The sequence below is a fragment of the Bos grunniens genome, chromosome 20, assembly GCF_055505025.1.
Source record: "Bos grunniens cultivar Pamir isolate PY7600 chromosome 20, Bosgru_T2T1.0, whole genome shotgun sequence".
In the NCBI taxonomy this organism is placed as follows: Eukaryota; Metazoa; Chordata; class Mammalia; order Artiodactyla; family Bovidae; genus Bos; species Bos grunniens.
In genome coordinates this window covers 354,356-374,568 of record NC_141184.1, presented here as the reverse complement: position 1 = coordinate 374,568, position 20,213 = coordinate 354,356, and the positions used below count along the sequence as shown (strand labels likewise).

The 20,213-nt window shown below is 48.4% G+C and overlaps 1 protein-coding gene across 37 annotated transcripts in view; it reads right to left on the bottom strand.

The window, feature by feature from the left end:
- CEP72 (centrosomal protein 72) overlaps positions 1–19,776 on the bottom strand; it is a 49,950-nt gene extending 30,174 nt beyond the window's left edge. For 13 of the 37 annotated variants that reach the window (XR_015149108.1, XR_015149109.1, XM_086362358.1 and 10 more), the window contains exon 1: positions 6,940–7,039. Coding sequence is in view for 12 of the 37 variants with exons in the window: in XM_086362358.1 (XP_086218484.1) it covers positions 6,940–7,018 (79 nt within the window). In the remaining 25 variants the exon portion in view is untranslated. Of the gene's footprint in view, positions 1–73; positions 378–3,507; positions 4,597–6,175; positions 6,820–6,846; positions 7,065–14,255; positions 14,409–14,724; positions 14,846–19,641 lie in introns of those variants that run through there. The other 24 variants (XM_086362370.1, XM_086362368.1, XM_086362375.1 and 21 more) reach the window with 10 other exon arrangements.
- Between the last annotated feature and the right edge of the window lie 437 nt (positions 19,777–20,213).

The following is a 20,213-nucleotide window of genomic DNA, read 5'->3' as shown; positions in this document are numbered from 1 at the left end:
GAGATTTTAAGTTTATTATTTTACTGAAAATTAATTATTACAGTAATTTAGTCTCCCTCCAAAACCCACTCACCAGGAAGCCCTAAGGGGGCTGCCAGCCCACTGCCTCTAAGCTTCCACGCAGGGATCACATCTGAAACCCTCTCAGGGGCTGACCTGAGGTCACGCCATTACGGGTGATGGCCAGTGGCACTTGGGGGGAACCATACACTTCTCTGGGACACACCCGGTAAGCACTCATAAGACAAATGTCACTACAAATATAAGTTTCCCCTCCAGGATTTGGTGATGGACAGGGAGGCCGGACGTGTTGCAATTCATGGGGTCACAAAGAGTCGGTCACGACTGAGAGACTGAACTGAACTGAGCTGAAACTGAATGAAACAGACACTCTGTGTTTGGATGCACCAAATATTTCCCTGGAAACTTTTGTTTTAAAACACATTTTGATTAAATACAAAACTGGTTTTTGGCTTTCCAGTTTCAGACAAGACAGAGCAGACACATTTCACCCTATTCCTCCCATTAGACCTAACAACCCTGGACAACAACACAGGAAGCAAGTGCCTGGCAACTGAAGGGTGGGGGCAGAAGGCCAACCGTCTAGGGACCTAAAAAAAGGGTCAAGCACTGAGGGCTGGTTTTGTTGTCTCCTATGCATCCCAATCTGAATGCAAGAGAAGCTGGCCGCCCACAAACACCCACGGACATCTACCAAAAGATATGGGTAAGCCTGCTGTCCACTGTCAAAGATGGTCAGTGATGGCCTTGCAGGAGAGATGGCCTTGCAGGACAGACTCCTGACAACCCCAGCCCCACTCCCACCCAACACCAAGGGAAAATCATGGACCTCGTACCCTTGGCCTTGCACAGTGGCCAGCACTGGGACCGCGAGAGTGGACCCAACTACTGTCCTGGGCTGTCTGTAATGAGGCATCTGTAGAGGCTGTGTGTATGACAGGGGCCTGGCCACCGCCTCAGCAACAAGGCAGCATCCAGGCAGTGACAGAACCGAGTAACAAGATTTAAACAGGAAGCAGAACCCCAATCAAAACGATCAATCAAAAATGATGAAGAACTAGGAAAATCTCAATCTGGATGAGAGAAAACAATAGACACCAATAATGAGATGAGAGAAACCAGAATTATCTAACGAGGATTTTAAAGCAACTGATACAAAAATAGTTCAATGAGCAATTATGAACATGCTTTAAAAAATGAGAAAGTAGGGATTCTTGGCAAAAAACCAGAAGATATAAAGAAGAAACAAATAGAAATTTGAGAAGTGAAAAATAACTGAAAGAAACAAACAAAAACCATGGGAGCAGCTTAATAACAGAATGGAGATGACAGGGAAAAATTCAAAGAGAGTAAATGCAAAGATAAATTAAACAAAATTGTCCTATCTGACCAAGAGAGAAAACAGACTAAAAAAATGAACAGAGCTTCAAGGTTCTGTAGAAATAGAAAAAGCAATCTAACATTCATGTCCTTGGGAACCCATGGAGTTCCAATGAGAGTTTCAAGAAGAGAAAAACAGCATGGCTTAAAAAAAAAAAAAAAAAAAAATTAAAGAAGTAACAGCTGAAAACTTTCCAAATTTGGCAAAAAAACAAAACCCTACATATTCAAGAAGCTGAAAAAACACCAAACAGAATAAAGGCAAAAGCTAACACATCAGAATCAAAACCACTGATGGCAATGAAAGAATCTCGAGAGCAACCAGAGAGAAAGGCATCACCCAGAGGGAGACACAACTCCCGTGGTAGGGAGTGACTCTTCAGAAACCATGGTGGCCTAAAGGAAGTGCTCTCACATTTTTCAATTGCTGAAAAAAAGAACTTTCATCTTAGAAATCTATATTCTCCAATAACAGTCTTTACGACTGAAGGTGAAATACAGGTATTCTTAAATGAAGAAACGCTAAGAGAACTTTTCACCAGCACGCCTGCCAGTAGATAACTGCTTAAGAAAAACCTTTAAACATCAAGGAAAGATAAAAGAAGGAAACCTGGGACATTAGGCATGAAGAAATGAAACAGGTAAACACTTGGGTTAATGCTTCCTCCTAAGCTATTTAAACTGTCAGATGATTGTAAAAAGCAAAAATCTCACCATTACTGTGGCTCTCAGGTATGCAGATGAAATATCTAGACAAATCATACAGTGGGAGAAAAATGAAACCTAAATGGTGGTACACTTGCAGAGTACATCATGTGAAACGCTGGGCTGGATGAAGCACAAGCTGGAATCAAGATTGCCAGGAGAAATATCAATAACCTCAGATATGCAGATGATATTTGCATATATCATACAGGTGGCTGCATTCCCTGGTGGCTCAGATGGTAAAGCATCTGCCTGTGAGGCGGGAGACCGGGGTTCGATCGCTAGGTTGGGAAGATCCCCTGGAGAAGAAAATGGCCACCCACTCCAGTATTCTTGCCTGGAGAATCCCATGGACGGAGGAGCCTCATGGGCTACAGTCCAAGGGGTTGCAAAGAGTTGGACACGACTGAGCGACTTCATTTTCACACAGATGACACCACCCTAATGGAACACAGTGAAGAGAAACTAAAGAGCCTCTTGATGAGGGTGAAAGAGGAGAGTGAAAAAGCTGGCTTAAAACTCAACATTCAAAAAATGAAGATCATGGCATCTAGTCCCATCACTTCACAGTAAACAGATGGGGAAAAAATGCAAACAGTGACAGACTTTATTTTCTTGGGCTTCAAAATCACTGAGGACGGTGACTGTAGCCATGAGATTAAAAGACACTTGCTCCTTGGAAGAAAAGCTATGACAAACTTAAGACAGCGTATTAAAAAGCAAAGACATCACTGTGCCGACAAAGGTTCATATAGTCAGGCTATGGTTTTTCTAGTAGTCACGTAGAGATGTGAGAGTTGAACCATAAAGGCTGAGCGCCAAAGAACTGATGCTTTTACACTGTGGTGCTGGAGACTCTTGGAGAGTCCCTTGGACTGCAAGGAGATCAAACCAGTCAATCCTAAAGGAAATCAACCCCAGATATTCACTAGAAAGACCTATGTTAAAGCCCCAATACTTTGGCCACCTGATGCGAACAGCTGACTCACTGGAAAAGACCCTAATGCTGGGAAAGATTGAAGGCAGGAGGAGGGGGCAGGAGAGGATGAAATGGTTGGATGGCATCACTGACTCAATGGGCATGAATTTGAGCAAAGTCCAGGAGACAGTGAAGGACAGGGAAGCCTGGCGTGCTGCAGTCCACTGGATCTCAGAGTCGTACACAACTGAACAGCTGAAGGACACCAACAAAAAATGGTGGTAAAATTTCTATTTTCACTTGACATGGTAAACCATCCACACAAGTAAACTGTGTTAAATCACATAAACACTGTACACTGTAATATGTAGAGCAATGACTAAAAAGGTATATGAAGAGATATGCTCAGAAATATAATAGATAAATCAAAATCAAATAATAAAAAATACTCAAGTAAGGAAGGGGCTTCCCTTGTGGCTCACCTGGTAAAGAATCTGCCTGCAATGCAGGAGACTTGGGTTCGACTCCTGGGTTGGGAAGATCCCCTGGAGAAGGAAAAGTCTACCCACTCCAGTATTCTGGCCTGTAAATTCCATGGACTGTATAGTCCATGGGGTCGCAAAGAGTCAGACATGACTAAGGAAAAGGAAGGAAAGAGGAAACACGGAAAGGAAGGAAATAGGAAACAAAAGAAGAAAAAACAAAGGGAGTAAACAGAAAAATAATAAATGGCACACATAAGCCATATTAATATTAATAAATGGTCTAAATATGCTATAAAAGGGAAGCTTCCCTGACGAGTTAGACAGTAAAGAACCTGCCTGCAATGCAGGAGATGAGGAACCAATGCAGGGTTCGATCCCTGGATCAGGAAGATCCCCTGGAGAAGGAAATGGCTACCCACTCCAACATTCTTGCCTGGAGAATTCCATGGACAGAGGAGACTAGCAGACTACAGTCCATGGGGTCACAAAGAGTCAGATACAACTGAGCAACTAACATTTTTACATTGTAAAAGACAGAGGTTAGCAGAGTAGATTAGAAATTATATATAGTATATACTGATTCCCCTGTTAATTCAGTCAGTAAAGAATCTAGCTACTACGCAGGAGACCCGGGTTCGATTCCTGAGTGGGAAAGATCCCCTGGAGAAGGAAATGGCAACTCATTATAGTATGCCTGCCTGGAGAATCCCATGGAGAGAGAGCCCAGCGGGCTAGTCCAATGGGGTCACAAGAGTTGGACACAACTTAGCGACTAAACCACCATATACCATCTACAAGAAATTTATTTCAAATATTACGATATATGTACACTTACAGATGAAATAGTAAACAAATAGATAAAGACATACCCTGCAAATACTAGACAAAAGAAAGCTGGAGAGGCTACACTCAGTCAGTTCAGTCGCTCAGTCCTGTTGAACTCTTTGCAACTCCATGGACTGCAGCACGCCAGGCCTCCCTGTCCATCACCAACTCCTGGAGCTTGCTCAAACTCATGTCCATTGAGTCAGTGATGCTATTCAACCATCTCATCCTCTGTCATCTCCTTCTCTTTCTGCCTTCAAACTTTCCCAGCTTCAGGGTCTTTTCCAGTGAGTCAGCTCTTTTCATCAAATATTCAGGACTGATTTCCTTTAGGATGGACTGGTTGGATCTCCTTGCAGTCCAAGGGACTCTCAAGAGTCTTCTCCAACACCACAGTTCAAAAGCATCAATTCTTTGGCGCTCAGCTTTCTTTATGGTTCAACTCAAACATCCATACATGACTACACTAATTAGGCTACAGTGTTGGAGAAGACTCTTGAGAGTCCCTTGGACTGCAAGGAGATCCAACCAGTCCATCCTAAAGGAGATCAGTCCTAGGTGTTCATTGGAAGGACTGATGCTGAAGCTGAAACTCCAAAACTTTGGCCACCTCATGCGAAGAGTTGACTCATTGGAAAAGACGCTGATGCTGGGAGGGATTGGGGGCAGGAGGAGAAGGCGACGACAGAGGATGAGATGGCTGGATGGCATCACTGACTCAATGGACATGAGTTTGAGTAAACTCCAGGAGTTCGTGATGGACAGGGAGGCCTGGCGTGCTGTGATTCATGGGGTCACAAAGAGTCGGACACGACTGAGGGACTGAACTGAACTGAATATTAGATAAAGTAGATGTCTCACTGTAGAAAATTATCAGGGATAAGGAGGAATACTACATATGTTACAAAGGTCACTCCAATATGAAGACATAAAAATCCTAAATATGTATGCACCAAATAGCAGTTTCAAGACACATGAAGTGGAAAGAGAAATAGATAAATCCACAATTATAGTTAGGGATCTCAATACCTATCTCCTGGTAATTGAGAGACTCACTGGACAGAAAATCAGCAAGGATAAAAAAGAACTGAGCAACGTAAGTCAACAGAATCAAACTCATGTTTATACAACACTCCAGTCAGTGACAGAGTACACATTCCTTCCAACTGCACTTGGTACATATAGGCCAGATTGTGGGCCATAAAACTAACTTCAACAAATTTAAAACAATTAAGACCATACAGAGTATGTTTTCTGACCATAATGGAATCACATCAGAATAAATAACAGAAAGAAAAAAATACCAAACAAACTAGGAAAACCTCCAGTCACACAAAAATGAAAAAAAAAATTTCTGAACAATCCGTAGGTCTAAGAGAAAGTCAAGGGAAATTTAAAAAACGCAGTGAACTAAATGAAAATGAAAATACAACAAAACTTTTGGATGCAGCTAAAGTTGTGCTTAAAGGGAAACTTACAGCACTAAAATGAAAGTCTCAAATCAGAAATCTAAATTTTCATCTCAAGAATCAAGAAAAAGAGCAAAATAAATGCAAAGCAGCAGGAAGAAGAAAATAATACAGAATCAGTGAAATTCAAAACCAAAAAACCTATGAAGAAAACCCAAAAGCTGGCTCACTGACAAGTGTAATAAAATCCATAAACCTCAAGAAAGACCAAAAAAGACAGAAATGACCAATATCAGAAATGGAAGAAGGGTATCACTACAGACCACACAGACATTAACAAGCTAATAAGGAAATACCACAAACTCTATACACACAAATTTAACATGTTGGATGAAATCAGTTTTGCAAAACCCCACACAACCATAACTCACTTAAGATGAAGTCGATAATATGAATAGTTCTATAACAACTGCAGACATTGTATTTGTAATTTAAAAGCTTCAAATACAGAAAATTTCAGGCGCATAAGGTTTCGCTGGAAAGTTCTACCAAGCAAAAAAGAACTGGCACCAATTTTACAGAATCTCTTCTAGAAAACCGAAGAGGCACTTTGCCCACGATGTCATGAGCTCGGTGTTACCTTGATACCAGAACCAGACAAAATAATAAAAAAAGAAAACTAGCGCCCAACATCCGTCTTGAACACGAGTCCAGAGATCCTCGGCCTGGGAGGGGCGAACGAGTACGTTTCAGAGATCCTCCAGAAACGAAGGTGCTTCAAGCTTTCGGAGAAAACCAGCCTAATCCAGCTGACTAACGGGTGAAAGGAAACCCAAGTGATCTTCCCAGATAACGCAAAAAACACCGCCGCAAAGGCTCCGCAGACGCGCCCCAGAGGAGCTCCCCTCAGACGGCGCGAGGGCCGGGCCGCCCCGGCCCCTCAAGGGCCTCCGCTCGGGACCCCAGCTCGCCCCGGGCCCCGCTCTTCGGGGGCCCCCAGGCCCGCGCTCTCAGCCCCACCGCCTCCCCGCCCCGCTTTGCGCTCCCCGCGCCCGCCCCTCAGGCCTGGGGCGGCTCGGAACCGAGCGGTCTCTTTCGGCACCTCTGGCCTGACCGGTCCTCCGACACGGCGGCGGGAAGCTCGCGCCCTCGGCCAGCGCCGCCCGCCGCCCGCCGCCCGCCGCCTGGCGCGCACCCAGGTCGCAGTGAGGCGCCAGGCCGCTCTTCTCCCGGATCTTCTCCTCACACAGCACCACCCGCCCGCCCGGCGCCATAGTTTCAAACGGCGCGCACCTGCCCGCGCCTGCGCGCCGGGGACGCAAAGGGCCGGGGACGCAAAGGGCCGGGGAGGGGCGGTGCTGAGGGCGGTGCCAAGGGGCGGTGCTGGAGGGAAAGGGCGGGGGTCGAGGGCGAAGTGGGCGTGGCCAAGGCTTGTAAGGGGCGGGGGGTGTGGGGGCTGAATGAAGGGGCGGGGCCGAGGGCGGGTGGGCGCAGCCAAGGCCGTAGGGCGCGGGGATGTGGGTCTGGCCGAGGCAGCCCGGAGGCGGGGTTAGGGTAAATTGGGGCCCGCCCCAGGGCATACCTGAGTTCCCGCCCCACTTGGGGACCTCGCCTCACCAGGGCACCTGCCCCAGCTGGGGCCCCTATCCACCCCCAGATTGGTCTGCATCCTGGGCTCCGGACCCGCGGATTCTGCCCGAGGTTGCGGCGGCCTACGTGGGTCACTCGGCCACGGCGGGTCCGGCTCTGCCCACGTCCGCAGTTCCTAGGTGACAAGCCTGAACCGCGGGGTTCACGGTGTGTCGGGCTCCCTGGGCCTTTTGTGGAGCGCCTCCAGGGAAGACCTGCATTCCCGTCTGCCTGACTCTGCCCCAGGCAGCCCGCGTCCTGGGGGTTCCCTTGCCCAGGTCTGGCTTGTTGGTAGCTTCCCCTGGCATGTCACAGCCTGGGTGGTGGCACCGGAGGTGTAGATAAGATTGTAGGGGCAGGTATAAGGCGCTGGTGTGGGACAGTATGGCAGAGTGTAGGAGAGGTGTAGACAGAGTGTAGGGCAGGGTGTAGACAGGGGCTGTGCTCAGGGGGCTGGGGTGTGGGTCCCCTGCAGGGTACCAGAATCTCTCCTGAGCAGGGCAGGGCTTCACGCCTGCTGGGCCAGGCCCCGTGGGGCCCTGTGCCAAGTCACCTATGGAGACCAGCAAACATTCAGTGATGCTTCATAACTGCCCAGTGTCCCACTTCCCACAAGACCATGGAGGGACTCTGGCACAGCCAAGGGCATGTGGTCACCAGCCAGGGCTGCCTGAGCGGAGTTGGTGCAGCAAGGACGCTAGAAACAGAGCAAATATCCTGGCTTTCATAAGTAAACAGGGGCAAACAAAAGGCTTCTGTCACTGACCGCCCCCCGCCCCAAAAAAAGCAGCTTGTCCGTCAGGGCACAGCCCACACTCCAAACACCACTGCTTCCTCCTGCTGCCAGTCACTTCAGGTCGGGCAGCCCAATCCTGAGTCCTCTACAGCTTTCTAGAGCATTCCAGGGAGGCTTCCAGGGCCCTCAGCCTTGAGCCCCAGACTGCAGGGTCAGAACATCCCAGGGAGAAGCTGGCCACAGAGATGGAGACCTGAGGGTGAGCCCACGGCAGTCATGCACTGGGCAGTCAGAGGGATCCTCCAGGGCGCTGGTGGCCTGGGCCGTCTTGGACTTTTCCCGCACTTTATCTGGCCTTGGCTGGGCGGTGAGGGGCAGGAGGAGACAGGGCAAGCACCTGTGGCACTGGCTGTGGGCCCTGGGAACTGTGACCTTTTGTATCAGTGTCTCTCTACCCTGGGGTGGACGCCAGCATGGTCACTTCATCCCCGAGGAAACACCAGCCGGCTAGGGGCACCTGGACCGAGAATCAGACTTGAGCTCAGCCCAGGGGTGCTTCTGCACCAGGCCCTCCACACAGGAGGCAAGGAGCTGCACAACCCCGCCTCCACTCCACTGAACGCCTCTGGCAGCCCGAGCTCCAACTCAGGCGGCCATTCCCCTGCCAGATGGCAGGGAACCCCCCATCACATGCGAGGCACCGCCCAGCGGCCAGGGCTCTAGGGCCTCACCCATCAAGCGACAGGCATCTGGTCAAGGACAGCTGCTCACTGGTTCTTGTGCTCATTCGTTCATAAATGTTGAAGGAAAGAGCCCTTTCCCAGCGGTTTTTATATACAAGGTCAACACCAATATGTGTGAATTGTCAATGCATCATTTTGCCAACTAGCCTGTATCCAAAGTGTGGCATACAATGGGGTGTGATGATGCCTGCAGCTGTCTGGAAGGTGAACTGGATTGAGAGTGGGCAGGGGCTCATGTAAACATCTTACTATCATGACTACCTCAACTGAACACAGAATGGAGTCTGTGTTCACACATGCGTGTAAATGCTTATATCCAACTGAGCTTTCAGTTAAGATGCAAGTAAAACCCACTGGACCCAGGAGCTATCAGGGGGACCTGACGTAAGGACAGCCGGCTAGAATCCCTAAAGTGGGCTGAGCTCAGCTTGGCTGGCTGGCAGCCAACCCTCTCTCCTGGACACTTGGCCACGCAGCTCGGTTCACAGGGGCAGGGCTCCTTCCTGGCTTTGTCCAGCTAGAGATCCTGCCCTGCCCACAGAGTCCACAGCCCCAAGAGTCCTCTGTTCTGCTGACCTGGGTGGACCGTCCCCAGAGCTCCTGAGCCACCTCTGTGCCCACCAGGGCTTCAGCTAGGTGAGGAGGTAACTGAAGCCAGCTTCTCCCTACAGTTGATGACACCTAAAAGCCTGAGTTCCGTTCAGTCGTTCAGTCGTGTCCAACTCTTTGGGACCCCATGGACTACAGCACTCCAGGCCTCCCTGTCCATCAACTCCCGGAGTTTACTCAAACTCATGTCCATTGAGTCAGTGATGCTCTTCAACCATCTCATCCTCTGTCATCCCCTTTTCCTCCCGCCTTCAATCTTTCCCAGAATCAGGGTCTTTTCCAATGAGTCAGTTCTTCGCATCAGGTGGCCAAAGTATTGGAGTTTCAGCTTTAGAATCAGTCCTTCCAATGAATATTCAGGACTGTTTTCCTTTAGGATTGACTGGTTGGATCTCTTGGCAGTCCAAGGGACTCTCACGAGTCTTTTCCAACACCACAGTTCAAAAGCATCAATTCTTCAGTGCTCAGCTTTCTTTGTGGTTCAAAGAACCATGTCCATATATGACTACTGGAAAAACCATAGCCTTGACTATACGGACCTTTGTCGGCAAAGTAATGTCTCTGGTTTTTAATATGCTGTCTAGGTTGGTCATAGTTTTTCTTCCAGGGAGCAAGTGTCTTTTAGTTTCATGGCTGCAGTCACCATCTACAGTGATTTTGTAGCCCAAGAAAATAAAGTCTGTCACTGTTTCCATTGTTTCCACATCTATTTGCCATAAAGTGATGGGACCAGATGCCATGATCTTAGTTTTCTGAATGTTGAGTTTTAAGCCAACTTTTTCACTCTCCTCTTTCACTTTCATGAAAAGACTCTTCTCTTTAGTTCCTCTTCACTTTCTTCCATTAGGGTGTTGTCTTCTGCATATCTGAGATTATTATTTCTCCCAGCAATCTTGATTCCACCTTGTGCTTCATCCAGTCCAGCATTTCTCATGATGTACTCTGCATAGAAGTTAAATAAGCAGGGTGACAATATACAGCCTTGACGTACTCCTTTCCCAATTTGTAACCAGGCTGTTGTTCCATGTCCAGTTCTAACTGTTGCTTCTTGACCCACATACAGATTTCTCAGGAGGCAGGTAAAGTGCTCTGGTATTCCCATCTCTTGAAGAATTTTCCACAGTTGGTTGTGATCCACAAAGTTAAAGGCTTTGGTGTAATCAATAAAGCAGAAGTAGATGGTTTTCTGGAATTCTCTTGCTTTTTCTATGACCGGATGTTGACAATTTGATCTCTGGTTCCTTCCTCTGCCTTTTCTAAATCCAGCTTGTACATCTGGAAGTTTTCTATTCATATACTGTTGAAGCCTAGCTTGGAGAATTTTGAGCAGTACTTTGCTAGCATGTAAAATGAGTGCAATTGTGTGGTAGTTGGAACAGTCTTTGGCATTGTGTTTCTTTGGGACTGGAATGATAACTGACCTTTTCCAGTGCTGTGGCCACTGCTGAGTTTTCCAGATTTGCTGGCATATTGAGTGCAGCACTTTCACAGCATCACCTTTCAGGATTTGAAATAGCTCAGCTGGAATTCCATCACCTCCACTAGTTTTGTTCGTAAGTAATGGTTCCTAAGGCCCACTTAACTTCACATTCCAGGATGTCTGGCTCTAGGTGAGTGATCACACCATCATGATTATCTGGGTCATGAAGACCTTTTTTGTACAGTTCTTCTGTGTATTCTTGCCACCTCTGCTTAATATCTTCTGCTTTAGGTCCATACCATTTCTGCCCTTTATTGTGCCCATCTTTGCATGAAATGTTCAGTTGGTATCTATAATTTTCTTGAAGAGATCTCTAGTCTTTTCCATTCTATTGTTTTCCTCTATTTCTTTGCATTGATCGCTGAGGAAGGCTTTCTTATCTCTCCTTGCTATTCTTTGGAACTCTGCATTCGAATGGGTATATCTTTCCGTTTCTCCTTTGCCTTTTGCTTCTCTTCTCAGCTATTTGTAAGGCCTTACAAAAGCCTGAGACTTCTCAGGAAAATCAAAACTTCCAGCTCTTTCTGAAAGTACAGAGACAGGACACCTGGGCGTGAATTTCTGCATGGGTGCGTGGGCGCGAGCAGCGGCCGCCCCGCAGGCAGGCCATGGCTCCATCTGGACAGCCCCTCAGGACTCTCACCCAGAGATGCGGGACTGGGTGCACCTAGCCTCTTCCAGGTGGGAGCTGCCCTGCCCACCCCTCCCCGCCACACACTCCTGCTCATCCCACCGGGGCAGACACAGGGATGAGGGCAGACCTCAGCTGAGACACCAGGGGCCCTGACCCTCCCGAGGACCAGGCAGAGTATGACCTGGGGTCGGCAAGCCTCACAGGCCTGCTCCCACCCTGGTCCCTCACCACCAGCCTCGGTCAGCCGCTTTCACTCCTCCCCGAGAACCTGCCTGTGCTGACCCTGAAGATTCCAGCATCGCCCTGCCTGCCCTGGAAGCACTGGTTCCCACTGGGCTTGGAGCCCTCACGTGGCAGAGCTTGGTGAGTGCCCAGCAAGGGGCCAGGCGCTGCAATGCTTTTGACAGTCACTGGTTACGTCTCCTTTACAGCGGGCAGCGTGGAGGGCCACAGGACTGAGAGCCAGGCACTCAGGTTGAACAGTACAGCCGGAAGAAGGGCCTGTTGTGGGGCGTCGGGGAGCCAGCCTATGACCAGCAGGGTGCCCTGGGCTGGCTTTCTGGCCTGTGTGGCTTGGGCAAGCTGCTCTCCAAACATAGTCTTCTCATCTCTATAAAAAAAATTAACAAGGTTCTCCAGGGGAGCAGTGGTTCCTAGCCCTCTTCAACCTTGTCTATTTATAATGTAGGGGGTGGAGACCCTCTCTACATCTCTTACAGCTGTGGTTGGCCACTTCTGACTGATAAGAACTAAGCAGGAGGCTGCAGTGGCACTTGGGGGTAAAGTTTTGATTTTCTGGAAAAAGGAATACGTATAGGTGACATATGCCAGGACCTTCTTTTTTTGCCTTGACACAGTTGTGATACCTGGAGCTGCAGCAGCCATCTTGGCACAATGAAGGAGGAAGGAAGTTGACATCACAGAGGTGCCCAGCCTGTGCTCCAAACCAGTGCCAGTCGCTGGCCTCCAGCCTCCTGGCCCAGAGAGAAGAGACTAATGCGGAGTGACCGGTGCTGCAGCTGAAGGCATGCCCACCTGATCCTGGGATCAGTTGAGGTGGGAGATGGAACGTGTGTGATACAGACTAGACCACTCAGTCAAGCATGTTCAGAGCACATGCAGCTGTAAGGCACATGTGCCACAGGAGGGCTCCCTTTCCACTCGGGGGAGACAAGACATGGTCCCCAAAGAGGAAGGGGAGGGGGTGTGGGGGTGGGTGCTCCTAGCAGAGGAGTGGGGAGTGAGAGGCCCCCAGGCTCAGTCAGGGAAGAGGAGACGGACCGGGTGGACCTGTCACTTCCTCTTCTCAGGGGCCCCGTGTGGCTCTGAGTGTGGGTCCAGCCTGGCCCAGTCCAAGCTTCTTGATGATGATGGAACAGATCAGGGCGAAGTACAAGCAGAACCTGAAAATTAGCCGACTGGTTTCCCAGCTACAGAGTGAGTGTGGATTCTGAAGCCATGCCCTCTGCCCTTTGTCACTTATAATGATCAGCAGTTGAAATGAATAGTCCATGATGAGGCTCCCAGAAAAGCAAACAAATGCAGAGGGAGATCTTTGCTCCGGGAGCTCACAGTTTCCTGTGTAGTGTGTTTTGTGAAACTGAAAAATGCTCCTTCCCCCCAAAGAGTCCCTGTGGAACCTGTGGTGCTCCTGACTGTTGCCTGTGTGTCAGAAGACGAGATTAACCTCAGGGTCTTGGGGGGATTTTCTCCTGGGTTTCTGGGTGGGCCCATGCGCCATCACAGGTGTCCCGGTAAGAGGAGGGCAAACGCAGACACACACACACACCGAGGACCACACGCTGACGGAGGCGGAGCGGGCGCGACGCTGCCACAGCCCCAGAGGCGTCCGGAGCCCCCAGGAGCTGGGGGAGGCAGGGAGGCCCTTCCCCGAGGCCCTGTGTAGGCGGGCACGGCCCTGTGACACGGGCAGCTGTCCACGTGGTCACCGTGACCCTACAGGTGAGCCTCTGCGAAGAGGCTCCCTGGGGTTCTGTACCCTCTCACGTCTCAGGGGCACCTGGAGGGACCCGGAGGCCCAGGCAGGTGTCCAGAGAGGAGCTTTGCCAGCCACGGGATCTCAACCGACAGCCACAGGACCCCCAGGGTGAGGGGCATCGCTCAGCACTCACCTGAGCTTCGCTCTCCAGCAGTGATGGAGACCACCCCCCACGAGACCCCGGGCACCAGAAAGGAGGGGCGGCCACATGGCCAGCCTGCCACAGAGGGCCAGGCACAGGCTTCCTGGGGTGGGTCCCCCTGGAGCCATATCACCTGAGGTGCACCTTCTTCGGGACCCCACGGGAAAGACTGAGGTGTCTCCTGACCTCTGCGCTTGTGTGAGTGCCTGGTCGGGTCGGACTCTTTGTAAGCCGTGGACTGCAGCCCTCCAGGCGTCCCCGGGATTTCCCAGGCAAGAACACTGGAGTGGGTTGCCATTTCCTCCTCCAGGGGATCTTCCACCTGGGAAGCCCCTTTCTGTACTTAGTTAACCCCAAGCAACCGTTTTCAGAACTCAGTCTCTGTTAATGGGTTTGTTCAAAGGGCTCTTTTCAGTCTCAGGGAGCAGGAAGCAATATCCTTTCAAAAACCAATTAGCTCCATATTTTGGCTCATTAAATAAAGAGTTTTCCTTTGGACTCCATTGATTTTTGAGATAGTGAACAATGGGCTGACTCACCTGTTTGCAGCCCCTTTCCTCTGGGACCTTTGAAGTCCTGGGAGGCACCTGCTCCGCACAGGGTGGGGCCCGGTCATGTCCCGCAGACACACACCTGAATTCTCACCAGCTTCATGGACGTGAAAAAGTAGGCTTTGATTTGCTGACATCTCCCTGCAGGGAAAATGCCAAGAGGACTCAAAGGGCCTCAAAGGGGCAGGACAGAGACGTGGCTCTGGGCCAGGTCCAGCTTTCCATGTGGGTGTCTGAACTGACCGCGAGGTCAGCTGTGATTCCCTGCGCGGGGGCACAGAGAAAAGCCAGTGGCGGTCGCCTTGATGCAGAAACGAGACAGCTCCCTCACCCGAAACCTTCCTTTGAGCCTCCCTTTTGTAGTCAAACCCTTCCTCCAGCCCAAACCCCTGGAAAACCGTCACCTGTTTCCCCACCTCTGAAGTGTTGTCTTTTCCGGAAGGTCGTGTGGATTTACCTTTTGAGACCGCTGTCTTCACTCAGCAGCGTGTGTTTGGAGTCACCCGCGTTGTCATGGCATTCAGTAGTTTGTGCCTTTTAACTGCTCCCTGGTATTCCATCCACGGACATCCACTCACCTGTTGAGAGACATGAAGTTGTTTCCAGATTTTGATTGTGGATTAAAATGACTAAAAAGAGTGAGGTATAGATTCTACTGGCGAAGGCAATGGCACCCCACTCCAGTACTCTTGCCTGGAAAATCCCAGGGACGGAGGAGCCTGGTGGGCTGCAGTCCATGGGGTTGCGAAGAGTTGGACACGACTGAGCGACTTCACTTTCACTTTTCACTTTCACTCATTGGAGAAGGAAATGGCAACCCACTCCCGTGTTCTTGCCTGGAGAATCCCGGGGACGGGGGAGCCTGGTGGGCTGCCGTCTATAGGGTCGCACAGAGTCGGGCACGACTGAAGCGACTTAGCGGCAGCAGCAGCATGACTAACAATGTTGAACGTCTTCTTATGTGCTCATATGCCACCTAAAAGTCTTTAGTGAAGCGTCTGATGAAGTCCTTCACCTTTATCAACAGGGTTGTCTGGTTGTCTGTTTGACACCTGCTTCCCAGGAGGCACAGCGGTAAATAATCTGCCTGCCGAAGCCGGAGATGCAAGAGATGCCGGTTCCCTCGTTGGGTCAGGAAACTCCTCTGGAGGAGGATACTGGCAACCCACTCCAGTATCCTTGCCTGGAAAATTCCATGGACAGAGGAGCCTCATGGTCTACAGTCCGTAGGATCGCAGAGAGCTGGACATGACTGAATGACTAACACTTTATCTAGAAACATTTGCTGAGATTTTTATTGGAATTGCATAAAATACACAGATCAATTTGGGGAGAACTGCCCTTTTACCTTATTGAGTCTTCCAGTCCACACACGCTTTATGTCTTCTTTGATTTCTTTCATCAGCTTATTGTCCCTTTCAGCTTACAAGCCCTCTCACACTTTGTTACATGCGTGTACTGACTGCTAGGTCGCTCAGTCGAGTCCGACTCTTTGCGACCCCGTGGACTGAAGCCCGCCAGGTTCCTCTGTCCATGAAGTTCTTCAGGCAAGAACACTGGAGTGGGTAGCCATTCCCTTCTCCAGGGGATCTTCCTGACCCAGGGATCAACCCCGAGTCTCCTGCCCCTCTTTCATTGCAGGCAGACTCTTTACCACTGAGCCACCAGGAAATGTATATGTTATGTATACATATGTATCCATTAAATCTGTACATATTTTATTTTGGAGCAATTATGAATGGCTCAGAGCTGTAAATTTTGGTCTCTGTGTGTCTGTTGTTAGGATATAAAAATGTGATTGATTTTTGTGTGTTGAGCTTGTATTCTGTGACAAATTCTGTGACAAATTAATTCTAATTTGTTTGGTAGCCCTAGTTGTTCTTTTTTGTAAATTCCTTAATTTTTTACATAAACAATTGTAACACCTACCAACAGATATGGTTTTATTCCTTCCTTTCCAATCTGTAAGTCTTTGTGGCTTTATCTTCTTTTGCACTACGGTTTCCAGCATGATGTTGAAAGGAGTGGTGAGAGCAGACACACTTTCCTTAATCCAAATTTTGGCAAGAAATTATTCAGTTTTTAGCCATTGAGTGTGGTGTTAGGTGTACATTTTTAAATAGACAACATTCATCAGGTTAAGGGTACTCCCTTCTAGTCCTAGTTCGCTGAGACTTTTTGTCATGGATGGATCTTACATTTTATCTTCTTTTTTTTTTTGTATCGTCTGAAATGATCACATAGTTTTTCTTTTTTATCTGATGAATATGGTAGACTATACTGGCTGAATTTCAAGTGTTTAATCCAGCCTTAACATCCCCCTCAGTCACAGCGCATCATCATTTTTACACCTTTAGTCTGACCTCCTAATATACTGTTGGGCATTTTTGCATCTCGGTTTATGAAGTGTGTTTCCATGCAGTTTCATTTCTCAGCTGTTGCTTGCCTAGTTTTGCTCTCAGGGCGATGCTGGCCTCAGAGCGTCAGGTAGGAAGAGCTGGTCTTCTGTCTTCCAGGGGCGATTGTGTAGAGCTGGTTGTTTCTTCTTTAAATATTTGTAAGATTCACTAATAAAACAATCTGTATCTGGAGTTTTCACCAGGTTTTCCACTGCGAATTCAATTATTTTACTACAAGAAGGATTATTTGAGCTGTTTATTTTTTCTTGGATGAGTTCTGGTGATCTGTGTTTAAAGTAATTGGTCTGCTGCCTCTGATTGCCAAGCGCACGCACTGGAGCAGCTCTCAATGGTCCGTACAACGCCTTAACATCTGTGGGGTCGCCAGGCACCTCCTCTCCACTTTCTTTGTGTCTCCTCTCTGCCTCTCTCATCCGTTTGGTTAAGCGTTTGTCAGTCTTATTGATATTTTCAGAGAACCAGCTTTTAGCTTCATTGATTTTTTTTTCTGAATTATCTTTCTGCTTTCAATTTCATTGATTCCTCTTATCTTTATTCTTTCTTTCCTTCTGCTTGCTTTCAGTTTAACTTGGTCTTCATTTTCTAATTTCTTGGTAGAAGCTTACATTGTTAATTTCTAATTTTCTTCTGTCTTTAGTATTTCTTTATTACTTCAAGTTAAATGCTTATAATATAAGCAGTTATTTCTATAAATTTTCCTCTAAATACTCTTTAGTTTTGATATGTTGCATCTTTATTTTCACTCCGTTCAAATAATTTCGTTTTGCTGAAATATCCTCCCTGGTACGTAAATTATCCAGAGGCATATTGTTTAATTTCCACATATTCGGGGAATTTTCCAGATGTTTGTCTGTTATTGATTTCTTCATTAATTCCTTTGAGAATTTTGTTTTTAAGCTTATTAAGTGTGTTCTGAAGGCAGAAGGAGAAGAGGGCATCAGAGGGTGAGATGGCTGGACGGCATCGCTGACGCAAAGGTGAACTTGGGCAAAACTTCAGGAGACGGTGAGGACCAGGAGGCCCGGTGTGCTGCAGTCCACGGGTCACAGAGGGCTGTGTCGTATGGCCGAAGGCGTGTCTATCGTGGTGAATGTTCCATTGGCGCTTAAAGAGAATGCGCGTTTTGGCCTTGTTTGGTGTGTTCACTAAATGTCGATTAGATCCAGTTGGTTCATGGCCCTGGTGGGTTCTTATATGACCTTGCTAATTTTCTGCCAACTGTTTTGTCAGTTACTGAGAGAGGAGTTGTTATGGACAGAATTGTGCTTCCCCCAAACGTATTTGGAAGCCCTAACCTCCAGTGTTTCTGTATTTGGAGAGGGGATCGCTAGGTGGTAATTAAGGTTACCTGAGGTCATGAAGATAGGGCTGTAAGCCACAGGACCAGAGAGGGAAATGTCAGATCTCTCTCTGTGTCTCTCTGTCTCTGTCTCTCTCTCTGTGTCTCTGTCTCTCTGACTCTGTATCTCTCTGTCTCTGTCTCTCCATGTCTCTGTCTCTGTCATTGTCTGTCTCTGTCTCTCTGTGTCTCTCTCTCTCTGTCTGTCTCTCTGTGTCTCTGTCCCTCCATGTCTCTGTCTCCATGTCTCTGTCTCTCCATGTCTCTCTCTCTGTGTCTCTGTCTCTCCGTGTCTCTGTCTCCATGTCTCTGTCTCTCCATGTCTCTGTCTCTGTCATTGTCTGTCTCTGTCTCTCTGTGTCTCTCTCTCTCTGTCTCTCTCTCTCTGTGTCTCTGTCCCTCCATGTCTCTGTCTCTCTGTGTCTCTCTCTCTGTGTCTCTGTCTCTCCATGTCTCTGTCTCTGTGTCTCTGTCTCTCCATGTCTCTGTCTCTGTCATTGTCTGTCTCTGTCTCTCTGTGTGTCTCTCTCTGTCTCTCTCTCTGTGTCTCTGTCCCTCCATGTCTCTGTCTGCCTCTGTGTCTGTGTCCCTGTCTTCCTCTCTCTCTGTCTCAGCCTCTGTCTCTGTCTCTCTCTGTGTCTCTCTCTCTGTGTCTCTGTCTCTCCATGTCTCTGTCTCTGTCTCTCTCTGTGTCTCTCTCTTTCTGACTCTGTATCTCTCTGTCTCTCCATGTCCCTGTCTCACTCTCTGTGCCTCCATGTTTCTGTCTGTCTCTGTATCTCTGTCTCTGTGTCTCTGTCCCTATCTCCTTCTTTCTCTGTCTCACTCTCTGTGTCTCTCCCCCACAAGCACAGAGCAAGGTCACATGGGGTTGCAGCAGGAAGGTGACTGTCCATCCGCCTGGGAGAGGACTCTGGCTGGGACCAGCCCTGCCAGCTCCGTGATCTTGGACTCGAAGCTCCAGGATGTGGGAAGGTCATGTGGCTCTGGCCACTCAGGCCCCACGGAGCCGTGCTGGCCGCGGGCTGGCTGAGACTGGCGGGTGGAGCCCCACTTACAGCGGTGGGGCCACCACCCCCCTCAAGTCTATCACGCTGAGCTCCTGTGATTTGAAGCTCTGCTGTCAGATGCCCATGCATTCAGGATTGTCACGTCTTGGTGACTTGGTTATTTTGTTGTTACGTAATCTTCTTTACTCTAAAGTTCACTATGTAACCTCAGCTTTTTAAGTTGGCATGTGCTCAGTGTCTTTTTCTATCCTTTTATCTTCAACGTCTGTATCTTCATATCACAGCAGCTTCTGTAGGTGGCTGTGGAGAGCTCTTGTTACCTGTGTCCAGGCTGACCGTTTCTGTCTTCATTGGATTCTTAGGTCATTTGCCCTTATTCTAATTGTTGATACATCGAATTTAGAGCCACTGTTTTAATACATGTTCTCTATTTGTCTCCGCCTCTTCTCCCCCATTTCCTGTCTTCTCTTGGATTATTGGAATATTTGTCAGTATTTCATTTTGATCTGCCTGCTGGTTTTCTAACTAAATCCATTTGCACAGGGATTACTATATACACACAAACTTCTCCCTCTACTATCAATCTAGTAGAATTGGTATCTCACCATTTCAGGTGGGATGCAAGAGGCGCATCCGTCACTTCCTTCCCGTGTGTGTTGTGGTTGTCATGCACATCGCATCAGCATCCACCGAAACTCCAGTGTCATGTTACAATCGCTGCTTGTAACAGTCGTATCTTAAAGACACATCTACAAGCTACCTGCAACTTAAAATATGATAGTGTAGGTAGGTTATAAAGGAATGGAAGGGCTTATATCAGACAAACATCAATTAAATGAAACTCCTCCCATGGCCCTGTCACTGCCAACGAATGGACTTCAGGACCAGGAACATGCGCAGGAGTGACGAGGAAGAGCCATGTGCTGAGCCTGCCCCCCTCCCCTCCCTTCCCTCATTTTGACGATGCTCTGATGAACACACAACTCTGACTACATGGCCCTTTGGGTTTGCCTTAAGTGTTTTTTTTTTTTTTAAGTAAAATTGATTTACAATGTTGTGGTGGTTTCATGTGTACAGCACAGTGATTTAGCTTTATGTACATACATACCTATATTCTTCTTCAGACTCTTTGCCCATCTAGGTTATTATACACTATTGAGTATAGTCCCCTGTGCTG